At 37.0% G+C, this 12,044-nt stretch overlaps 1 protein-coding gene across 3 annotated transcripts in view; it reads right to left on the bottom strand.

Annotated features, from left to right (window-relative positions):
* The window catches only part of Phip (pleckstrin homology domain interacting protein), a 116,525-nt gene that overhangs the window by 27,113 nt on the left and 77,368 nt on the right, over positions 1-12,044 (bottom strand). For all 3 annotated transcript variants that reach the window (XM_023718739.1, XM_023718737.1, XM_023718738.1), the window contains exons 18-20: positions 8,150-8,290; positions 5,361-5,437; positions 3,098-3,329 (exon numbers count right to left, since the gene is read on the bottom strand). In XM_023718739.1, the coding sequence (XP_023574507.1) occupies positions 3,098-3,329; positions 5,361-5,437; positions 8,150-8,290 (450 nt within the window). The remainder of the gene's footprint in view (positions 1-3,097; positions 3,330-5,360; positions 5,438-8,149; positions 8,291-12,044) is intronic.

Below are 12,044 nucleotides of genomic sequence, written 5' to 3' on the forward strand. Positions count from 1 at the left end.
AGAAAACATTCTCTCAGGCTTTCACAGAGAGCAAATTGGTCAAGCAATGGCTGTGATTCATCCACATGGCTGACACTGACAAAGGATCTACAAACTGAGGTATAGGGTTTCAGGATAAATCCTGAGGGGATTTCACTGACCTTATCAGATACAAAACCTACATTTGTTGTTATATAGGTCTTGGTTTATCTTGGTCTTAACTATCTAGCAGAAAAGTATAAAAATGAAGTATAAAAAGTAAAGCCATATTAATATGCTGAGCTGTAAAAGGCTCAAGTCAACAACTTCTGACATTACCACTCTTACAGAAAACACACTACTATTATGGAGTACTGGACTATATTGGAATATTTTGCAGAATTCATGCACCTATAATATTTAAATCACAATGGAATACCCAAAACTAAAACTGACAAAACTAAACAAAAAAAGGAGATAGAAATGAATGACCATTTTGTATCTGTATATTCAAAATAGGATACAGAGCTACATTCTCTTAATTCAATGAATAGAAAGCTTTGTTCTAATAGTTTGTAAACAGGATATCATGCCTGCATCTTGTACAATGAATAACCACTAAGGCAACAATATGTAGGGGGCCTGGCCCTAGCTCAGTTCTTTAAGTGGTTGCTTCCACAAAACTGTCAGCCTCAGGTTGCTGTAGTTCGATCCCCACAACTCCAGCCAGCCAAACCTGTCCTGAAGGCATTCGGAGAAAAAAAAAAAAAAAGACAACAACATGCAATGTATTGATTATTGAAACTGTCCTACTAATGGGATTTGAAACTGTCTTACTGTTATTTGTTTCTCAATAAAACTATTGAAAAAAAATGTTGCGCTTAATGTTTGCATAGTATGGCATCTAAATTTCACTGTTGCATTTTTTAATATAGTAGTTATGACTAACAGTTAATATAAATAAAAGAAATGATGCCATAAAGTGAATCAGAGAACACCTTTTGCTGCAGGACTTTTATTTCGTTTAACAGGGTCTTGCATGTCGCCCGGTCTAACCTTGAGCTTGAGAGCCTCTCCCCTGGCCTCAGCATTCCAAGCAGCTCAGATGCGAGGCGTGTGGCGGCAGCAGTGGCTTCTCTAGTTTCTCCCCCGCATACATACTATGTTCCTATTAGCCCACACTGTTCTGTTGCCCCACTGTCTTCCTTGCAGAACAGGGAAATGTAAAAACCTTTGGTACCTCCTCTATGGGAGATGGGTCCACGGGAGACTTTTAGGGAAGAGGGGTTTGCACTGACATCTATCTATCTTAGGCTTACTCCAGATGCATCAGAACAGAAACTGACATATCGCGGTCCATAGTCTGATGTTCAGTTTGTTGACTGGCATTTATAAATCATTTTTATCAAAGCATAGCCGTATGTGTCCATTTCGCTACTGTCTACATCTCCTTTGAGATTATAAAAGTAGAGCAGCTGGCACTGTACAAACCCCACTGCCACAGGTTGGATGGGAAGCGGCTGCAGTCTTCCCAGCGAGCGCTCCCCATGTGCAAACCATGGGATGGCAGCAGAAGTAAGAGCCAAATGCCAAATGCATTTAGAATAGGGAGCCACAGTAATTGGACAGGCTTGATGATGACTATGACAAAAAACATAGCACAATTAATTCTGGGTGGTTTGGAATAACAAAAAATGGAGGTGCCAGGCACTGAGAAGGGAGAGGATGCCACACAATCATGAGGCATTTTCATCTTAGGGCAATGAAGCATCATGCCACACATATTTTATGAATAAATAGTGCATCTTACACTGCTTTTTACTGTGTAACCACAAAACTGTAAGCACTTGATAAATACTGACTTGACTTCCAGGGCTATGCATGTAAGAGATCACCTGAGTTCACTAAACTTCTCACGAATCTATTTTTAATTAGCATTTTCTATATCTGCCTTTAGGAAAGAGTAAGTCATATGGAAAACATACTCATTTTTTTCTACACATGCATTATTAATCAATGAACTTGACAGTTGCTTTCTAATTCTATCTACCCTTACGTTGTATGATGCAGCCTGAAGATTAAATAAGAACAATTCTACCTGTCTGATCCCTACAAAAGTATGTAATCATAATTTCAATTAAAAGGTAGAGTTGATAGTATCCTTGCAGAGTAAACAGAGAAATGTAAACTGGTAATAGCACTCTAAGACATACTACTGCACAAAGGAATCTCTGGTTTCCAAACACAGGGACTGGGTAAAGCAACCTGAACTCTTGGGCCAAACACTACATTCTCAAAGTTCATTTACCTTATTAGCCAGACATACGGCTAATCTGCTTACCACATACAAATAGCTCAGATTACCTTTACCAGCACTAACAAAATAGAAGAAAAAAAACTTGTGGGCAAATGTAGCACTCTAAACATTTAAAAAAGACTTTTATGTTTTAAAACAAAACACTATAGTATTTCAGACAGCAGAAAGTACATCCTTCATACTGCATGTACTTCACAGTAAAACTTAAAACATCTTGTATTTTAATCCCTAAATGTTTCAACTCTCAAAGAGCTGCTTAATCTTGCTGTAATTTTTAATTCTTTACTAATACTTCTTTACTCTGAAATTATGCAGCGGCTTAAACATGACATAATCAAAAAATACTATCTCAGACTAAACAACTACAAAATTATGGTTCACATGCTATGTAAATTTATGAAGATGACTTGTTATAACAGGGCTATGTAACCCAAGTTAGACTCATATTTTCTGTCATCAAATATGAGCAGTTTTGTATTTATATCTTTCTTATGGCCTCCTTAAGGTTTTCTAGTTATTTTTAGCCAAAGCGACTAGGATAGTTAAATATACAATTGGCAGATAAACTAGATCTACAAAAATAAGTGTCATCAAGAAAAATCTGATAATGTTTTAAGTTGAAATGCTCATTATTTACACTGGTCATTTTGTAAGAAAATAGTCATATGCATTAAATATCTAAAAATTTGCATAAACTAAGTATGATTTACCACTGTATTCTGAGTTTTTTCTACTACTTAACAATGTTTAACTACAGTTTTAAAATGTATGTTTTAAATCATTTTCATAAAAGAAAACAATTTGTGAATTTTAAAAACCAACCTTCTGCTTTCGTTCTTTGGGCTTCCTTTTCTTTGGTGATGGTGGTCCATCTTTTTCTTCATGAACTTTTTTCCTTTCCTTTTTAATATGTTTTTGTTTCTGTTTTTCAGATTCTTCTTCTTCATCTGAACTGCTTTCTGCTTTCTTGGTTTTATGTTTAGGAATTTTCTTTGGTGGCTGCAAATTGATTCCTGCATCTGCTGTCCAATCAGAGTAATCACTGGAATAGTCACTAGAAAGAGAAGGGGTTGCAAAATAAGCATGTGGGATATATAGTTTAAGACTTAGTTTTACAAAAAGGGAAAGATTTTAAGCGATAAAGGGAAATGATAGAATATGTATTTAAATAAAAAAATATTTTATACTCATTTTCAGAAGTTTCTTAAAACTGTATAGAAAGTATCTCAAAAAATGGAAGATATATAAGGTTATGTAGTTCGAGTGAAAACCTTCAGTGATTTGTAGAAGAAAAACACTGACTTCTGAGTTTTGTGTTCATTAGTATTTTGGGGCACACAAGCGTAAGGAACAGGGGTGTCGCTTCCTTAGTATCTGACAACAGAAAAATATCCTGAAGAATATGGCAGGTAAGGAGACAAAGGAATTTCTCCTCTTACAGAATTTGTAGCCCATGACACACTACTGGTATTCTCTTAGAAGTCACATCCTGAATGGGCAGGGTCAGAAGTGTGCCTCCTTAGTGGAAAGGTAGTTCTTATAAATTTCACTTAGTGTATAAAGAAATTTTAGGTGATGTTATTCTACCCACCCGCCTCTTAGATAAGTGATTTAAAACATGCCATGATCCAGAAAAACTCTTCATGTGACTACCAGTTGTGCTTGCCACTTCTTTTCAGCTCACCCACATAGATATGTGTCATCTCACTTAAATGACGTGCAAAATTTAAAAGATCCACTTATGTTACTTTGCATTGTTTCACAAATATATATGCCTTAAAGGGATCTCAGTTACACAATGTTAAAATCAACAATTACTTCTAGATAGAGTTACGTATAATTCTAAAAATAGCGCTACCACGAACACCGGACAAACAGACCTTTTCTCGAGTTTTATTATACCACTACCACCTCTCTCCCAGTCCAAATGTTCCATACAGGAATTTGTCTAACTCTTTGCAAGAATAATCACTATAGGTAAGAACCACCAAATGAGTGAAATAGTTTCTAGGATGATGATGTTATAAAATTTTAAATGATCTTTTAAAAACTTGAAAAACCTTTCTACATATTCTATTCTAGAATATTGCTCTTCCACTTGTGAGCATTTTGTTTACAGAAACCCCAGCCTAAACCACTGTAAATGGCACCTGCCAAACCACAGCTGCCACTTCCTGAATTACTTGGTTCTCAATAGAAGACCTGCTGCTCACTGAACAATAAACTGCAGGGCATGATTTCCTTGCAACAAACGTCCTCAACTACTGAGGCCACCATGGATCTCTCCATGTAGGAACTGCAGCACAGTCTGATGGCTCAAGATATTCTACTTCCACTACTGAGCCAGAGATACCGGGTTTTTTTTTTTTTTTCCCCATTTTCATTGCCCTGTCTGTTAAAAACACAAAAATTACTACCAGGTATCACCATAGCATTTGCATACAATTAATGAGAATTACTAGTACGAGAACAACAGCCTTCACACTTAATCCCTTTGGTACCTTTACCACAAAAGCCCCTAAAGTGTTGAATTTTATTATCGCCCCAAGTGCTATACTCCTTCTGCCTACTGAGACCACAGAAGGGCAGCCACAGCCATCGCTTAGCACTGTGGATCACCATTATAAGGAGTTAAGAAATCTTCACTTACAATGGTCAAGTGAATGGGAAAATTCTGAAAAAGAGTAAACCTTAATCCCACTGCCGGAAGAGAATATTTTTTAATAATACTCCATAAACCCCATTTACGAGACAGTTAATTTTGTAAGACCTCATTAATTTCACTATTTGATACTTAAACAGTAATGAAATTGGTTTATAGTTGAGAATTAAGGAACAGCATCCAGAAGATGTAATTCCAAGTAGTCAAATGAAGCCAAAATTATTTTCTGTAGAGATGGCATGACAAAAGTAAAATGTCCTATGTTATAGACAACTAAAGTTCTTTGAAAAACTTTAAAAGTGAAGAGGCCCAGAAATGTGCTGCTAGTAAAAAAACAAAACAATAACAAAAAAAAACCCCAAAAGTACAATGTTCACTTTTCTAAAGATTTTATATGGCACTTAGAAATGCTCACCCACGTACCTAGAGCTGCCATCGCTGTGCCAGGCTCGCTCCTCCTCCTCAGACGTCCCACCGCTGACGGCAACTACCTCACCTTCCTAAATGACAGGACACACTTTGTGTGATTTTAACGCGTGCAGAACATATTAATGAATATCAGCCATGTAGAAATATTTAAAATAACATGATTAGTTGTAAAATATAGCTTTAGGCTTTTATTCCAAAAAAGTGAAATATATGTATATAAAGGCATGCCACTTATTAACTACTCCAGAGACTCAGCTGATTTATTTTTCTGTTTACTGGGGACTGAACTCAAGGCCTTTATACTTCCTTAGAATCCCCTAGCCAGGAAGTTGCCTGGCCTGGACGTGAACCTGAGACCCTCATGCCACAACCTCCCAAAGTGCTGTGACTACCGACACAGACTACCATGCCCAGCTGTGTTTTTTTAACACAAAATCTTACACAACTTCATGTCTAATAATTATACTCTCTCCTATATACTACATTTTAACAAAGCCAGAAACTTTCTAAGTAGTTTGTACATACTCTATGCAATTGGAATATAACTACATACATGGAATAGTACACATGTACCACCCATTTGGTGTCTATAAAACATAGTGAAAAGGAAAAGTTGTAATATTACAAAAGAAGCTAGAGCTTAAAAGGATTATGAGATCTGTCTGAGGCAGCACAATTAATAAGCAACAGGGTAAAACATGAATCCAGGTCATTTTGGTGCAAAGACTTTCCCTATGATTTGAGTAGATCATTCTTGGAGAAATAATAAAATATACTGGCTTTGCAATTTAAATAGAAAATAGTTTGGGAGAAATGGCTTTTCAGATCTTGTAAAGAAGGATGTGAATTGTATAACTATTCCAAAGAATTTTGAAAATTAAGCAAAATGAAAGGATAAAAATCCAATAGAGAATATTTTATGTAACAAATTTAATCTTTACTCAAAACAACTGAAACCACAACAATTATTGCTTTCAAATTTAGCTGCTTCTTTAAGAGAAAGCAAAGAGAAACAATTGCTTCTATATTCTAAATACAAAATACTGAATTAAAAATATTTGAATCAAGTGTCAGGGATATAGTTCAGCAGCATAAGTACCTTCCTTGCAAGTACAACATCCTGAGTTCAATCCCCAGTACTGCCAAAAAAAGAATCAAGAAGGCCAACATTTTTTCCCATTAATTAGTCTGTTGTGCCTAACATATTATAATTCTATTCTCAATGTACTCCTACAGAAATGCATTCCACTACTTTAAAAGAATACTAAAGCATAAGCTAAAATGTGAAGACAAAAAATTCAGGGAACTTTTCATTTAACCAATATCATCTTGGTTAAAAACACATCTAAGTTCCTAATAAACTCAACTTAATTAAAATTAAGTTTTTTGGGTTTTTTTTTTTTTTTTTTTTTTTGGTGGAACCAGGGACTGAACTCAGGCCCTTCCACTTGCCAGGTAAGCACCTATTCTACTGAGCCATCTCCCTAGCCCCTAAATATTAATTTCTAATAAGTACCATACTCTAAACCTTTCAAAGATTTTATAAGGCAAAGCATTAGCTTCATCCATTTGTGTGCCTATTCAAGCCATTACTGGCCAAGCATAGTGACATAGACCATGAAGTCCTACTTACACAGGAGGCTGAAGCAAGGGAATTTTTAATTGAGCCCAGGACTTTGAAACCAACCTGGGACATAGTGAAACCCTACCTCAAAACCCACAAAAAAGAAAACACTGAACTGTCACCTATATGATTTATTATAATTAGTGTATTTGACCTTTGTTCCTCCCAAGTACTAGAGGTTAAACTCTGGGTCTTTGTGCTAAGTTATATCCCAAGTCTGTTTTTCTTGTGACACAGTTTCACTAAGTTGATTAAATAGGCTCAAAATTTATAATCCTCCTGCCTCAGCTTCCTAGAGCACTAGGTATTTGCCACTATCATAGCTTTAGTTTTTTGGTTTTTTCACCAGAATGAACATACCATTTTGGGAAAGAATTTTATTTTTCCAGTTTAAAAAAAAAAAAAAAAGGCTGGGAAGAGAGCTTGGTGAAGTGCCTGCCTGGTAAGTGCAGGGTCCAGGGTTCAATCCTGGGTACCGCATGCCATGCTGCTGTGTCAGCCACTTAAACTGGGTGTGTTGGCACAAGACTTTAATCCCAGTGCTGGGGAAGCTGAGACAGGAGGATTACTATGAATCTGAGCTGCACAGTGAGACCCTGTACTACCAAATAAAGGAAAAGATTTTTAAAAAAATTTTTTTTTTTGAAATAGGGTCTTGTTTATCCCAGTCTGGTCTTGAATTCCTAGGCACAAATGATCTTTCCATCTCAGCATGTGACTGCTAGACTGCAAAGAAGTGATGGGAAAGGAAAAGGATAGAGAGGATTTTACTTGTTGGATAGGAGTGATCTATGATGTTAAACTGATCACTTTCGCCAAAAGGTTGTTTTATTAGAGGAATGTAGAAATAACCAGGCACGAAGAATGTTAAAACATTACACTGAAGGGCCGGGGAGATGGCTCAGTAGGGTAAGCGCTTGACTGGCAAACGCAAAGTTCTGAATTCAATCCCCAGTTCTACCAAAAAAAAAAAAAAGTAGAAAACATTACACTGAAAAAGCTACAAATCAGTAATGAGATACAAAATCTAACTGAAGTTGTCAAATGCCTAGTACTAGATTCTTAGTAAATGGGAACTAGCAACGTTCTTATAAGATGAAAAAACAGTATCTTTAACTGGTTGTTATGCATGTTATCTTTTAATGTGCTGAAATCTTACATCTGAAGAACTTGAGCCATTTTCTATCTCCTCCAAGGGTCTTGGAGTCTCCTCCAGGGCAGACCTTGTACGATAGCTGTGTTGGTTTGCTTGTTGCTTTTTGGATTCTCCCAGATCCAGTAAATGCTCATGAGCATGATTCTGGAAAAATTAAATTTACGCATAGCTTTTACCAACATGAAATTTACAGAGATACAAGAGCAAGGAAACTGAGGCAAAGTGGCAGCTATTCTGCCACTTAATGGCTGATACCTGCTGTCTTTCTTCTATAGCAGGTAAGAACATGACCAAGAGTTACAGAACAGAAGTCTGACAAGAGATAGAGATAAACTCACAACACAACACAAGAATATATATCTGAGAAATTAAAGCAACCAAAAGAGTAAGCCAATATATTCATGAAGTATGGTATCCTATCATAGAAAAAAAATATAATCCTGAAGAAGAATCAATTAGAGATTCTTAAAATAAAAAAAATGACTATTAAATCTGGAGAAAAAAGACAGCAGGTTAACCAAATAGAATGAAATGTGTACTACTGAGATGAAAGATGAAAACAAAAATAAATGTGAAAAAGAAACTCCCAGAGGCTAACAAGAAACCTCATTTAGACAAATCAAGGTGACAGTTAAGAATACAAATACAAAGGGCTGATTAGTATCAAAGGAACAGCAACACTTCTCTGCTTACCACGCACTGACTTACCATACAGTAAGAACATGAACACGACTTTTAGATTGTTGACAAAAAAATAATTTTGAACCTACAATTATATATACACTGCTGAAAGTGAAACAAATGTACACATATAAGGACATGATCTGCTCCACAGATCCTGTCTAAAAGAATTTACCAAATGGTTTCTTTCATAAGTTTTTGAAAATACGGATCAATATGCAAAGTATAAAAAAGAAAACAACGCTTAACTATGTCATAAACTTCAACTACTACACTGGAAAAATATCTTGTCTTTAACTTAAAACATTTGTCTACTCAAATCTGTACCAGTAAAATTACTATCTGTTGCATTTCATAATGCTTTACAATAGTTCCATAAGATAAATTCCAGAATTAAGGAACATAGACATTTCAAGTGTCTCAATTCAGTGAAGAGGAAAATCAGTTGTCAGCCAACATCTGTCCTCCCCTTCTACAAAAAAATGGAATTTGCTTCACTTGAGTTCCACAAAACTACATTTCAGCCCACGGGACACTGGGTGCCAAGGCAAGAGCACAGCGCTCTCCGAGACAGGAGCATGTCTCCTGTACACGTCCTCCATCCTAAGCGAGAATGCTGCTCTTAGAAAGACACAAGGTTGAGTCCAGGAGAATGGGAAATGAGAAAGCTTTAGTCTTTATTCTTTTTTTAAAGAGACAATAGCACAGGCTATTTATTAAGGGTTGCAAAAATATCCACAAAGATAAATAAATGTGATACGATATTTGTCCTAACATAAAGGGTTTTCTGTTGCCATTCGCAACAGCCTTCAAATCGCAGGAGGCAATTGATGTCATGCATTTCCTCTTTTATTATAGGCTGTGGGGTTTCTGAATCAGAATCCCACCTTCAGTCATCTCATTTATAAATCAAATTCATTTTTAATCCACTTTTTAAAGAGAACAGTTTTTTTTCTGTTGCTGCACAAAGAGCATCCCCCACCCCCCCACAATTGGATCATAATGTAAAAGAGCTGTTTCTCCTGGAGGTGGCCTCTCCTGGCATTGAAGGTAATACCTATCCAGACCCAGCTCACCATTTTCACCAAAAGAGATTTTGACTTGCTCTCGCTTGGCAAGGGAGACCACAGAGCCGAACATGGCTACCGCACCGGGAATCTCCGTGACTCTAAAGTTTTAGTCTTTAACACTGAAGATATGCTAGGCCGAGACCACCTACCTGAATCTTTACATGAGAAACAAGTCTAATTCTAATTTGCTTAAGCCACATTGAGGTATGAAATCAAGTCATTTTGTTGTTCAGATCATTGCTTCGGACCACAAAAAACGAGTTTAATGTATCTTTCTTCAACTTCAGTCTCCTAAGATCCTTATCAGTAGGGGGAAAGAAAGCATAGATGGATGGATAGGTGCTTGCAACTCCTGGACAATCAGGAAGGTAAGCGCATCCATCTCCCTGATTAAGACATTGTGTTCTGCAAGAGTAGGACAGAAAAACCAAAAGGGCAAAACTAATAGGGATAATCTACATTAACAATTGAGGAAACAACTATTATAAATAGTTGTACTATGGGCCCGGGGAGATGGCTCAGTAGAATAAGCATTTGCCTGGCAAATAGTTGTACTAGCTGAATTGACTAGTTATAATAAGTGCAAAAAAAAAAAAAAAACCCTGAAAAATCGAAACATTAAAGTATGAAATCACACACAAAACTAAAAAAAGCTCATGTTTAATGATTACATAAAAATTGGCATTGGGGGAAAAGATAGGCTGTATGCCAGAAGCCAGAAAATGAACTGATTGTTTTTTCTTTTCTTTTTTATTTTTTCCATAATTTTATTGATAAACAAATAGCAATGAGATAGTTTCAAATCAAATTGGTAGGACAATTTCAATAATTAACACATTGCATACATTCTTCCTAGTGGTTATTTGCTGCACAAGATGTGGACATGATATCCTATCTATAAACACCATTAGAACAAATCACTCCATTAAGAGAATGTTAGCTATGTATCTATCCTAACCACTTTGAATAAATACACAGATACAAAATGGATATTCATCTGTATCCCCTTTTTTTCTTAAGTTCCATTATGTGAATATTATAGGTGTGTAAACTCAGCAAAATAGTCTAAAAGAGTCCAGTAGCCTATATTAGTATTGGGTCTTCCACTTCACTGGCAATGTCAGAAATTGTTGACCTGAGTCCCCTACAGCTCAGCATAACAGCATGGCTTTACTTTTTATATTTCATTTTTATACTTTTCTGCTGGATGGTTAAGATCAAGATAAAGCAGGACCTATGCAACAAGAGTTGTAGCTTTTGGGTCTGATAAGATCAGTGAAATCCCCTTAGGATTTATCCTGAGATCCTGTACCTCAGATTGTAGAACCTTTGTCAGTGTCAGCCATGTGGATGAGTCACGGCCAATGCTTGGCCAATGTGCTCCCTGGGAAAGCCTGAGAGAATGTTTTCTCTCCATGTGACTCTCCTTAGGCACACTCTACATCATCGATCACTTTCCTCTTTGGCCCCATAATCTCCTTGATCAGAAAATTTGGGACACTGCCGAGTTACATGACGTTACAGTACAAGTTCTCATGTCCTGAGTCTTAGTTGACCTTGGAAGGCTAGGGCCAAAATGTTGGCTTTCCTTGCAGCCCTCCTTTTTCTCTAATTTTGGTCTGCAAACTTAGGTTGTTAACCCTCCAGAAGAGAAGCTTATTGTTATTACCATACAACTTAGGCTGTTAAGCTTAACCTCACTATCTGTTGAACTAAAATTTTTAAATATATCACAAAATATAATCAAATTATAGTGAATTTTAATTTCGTAACACCATTTAAAGTAATAACTTTTTCTTATAATTTAAGACAGCGTCTGTAGGGTCTCAGATTGGTCTCATAGTGATCCTCCTGTTTTCAGCCTCCCAAGCACTGGGATTACAGGAGCACCCCGCACCCCACCCCCCCGTCTCAACCGGGGGCAGAGCCGGCACCAACGCCACCGGGGACTGAACCCCGGCCATTGTGGTCTGCCTAAGCAGGTGTGTTAGTCCAAGCGTTCTGGCCAGCCCTAAAAATTTTAATTCAAAGAAGGCCTTAAAATAGCCATGATGAGTCCCAGCCCAGGTGCAGCGTGGGCCAGACCCTCTCCCAGCCCCTCGGGCCGCCCCCCACCACTCCGCAGTGCCTCCCCCACCCCGCCCGCC

Source organism: Octodon degus, unplaced genomic scaffold (assembly GCF_000260255.1).
Source record: "Octodon degus isolate 3935 unplaced genomic scaffold, OctDeg1.0 scaffold00061, whole genome shotgun sequence".
NCBI lineage: Eukaryota > Metazoa > Chordata > Mammalia > Rodentia > Octodontidae > Octodon > Octodon degus.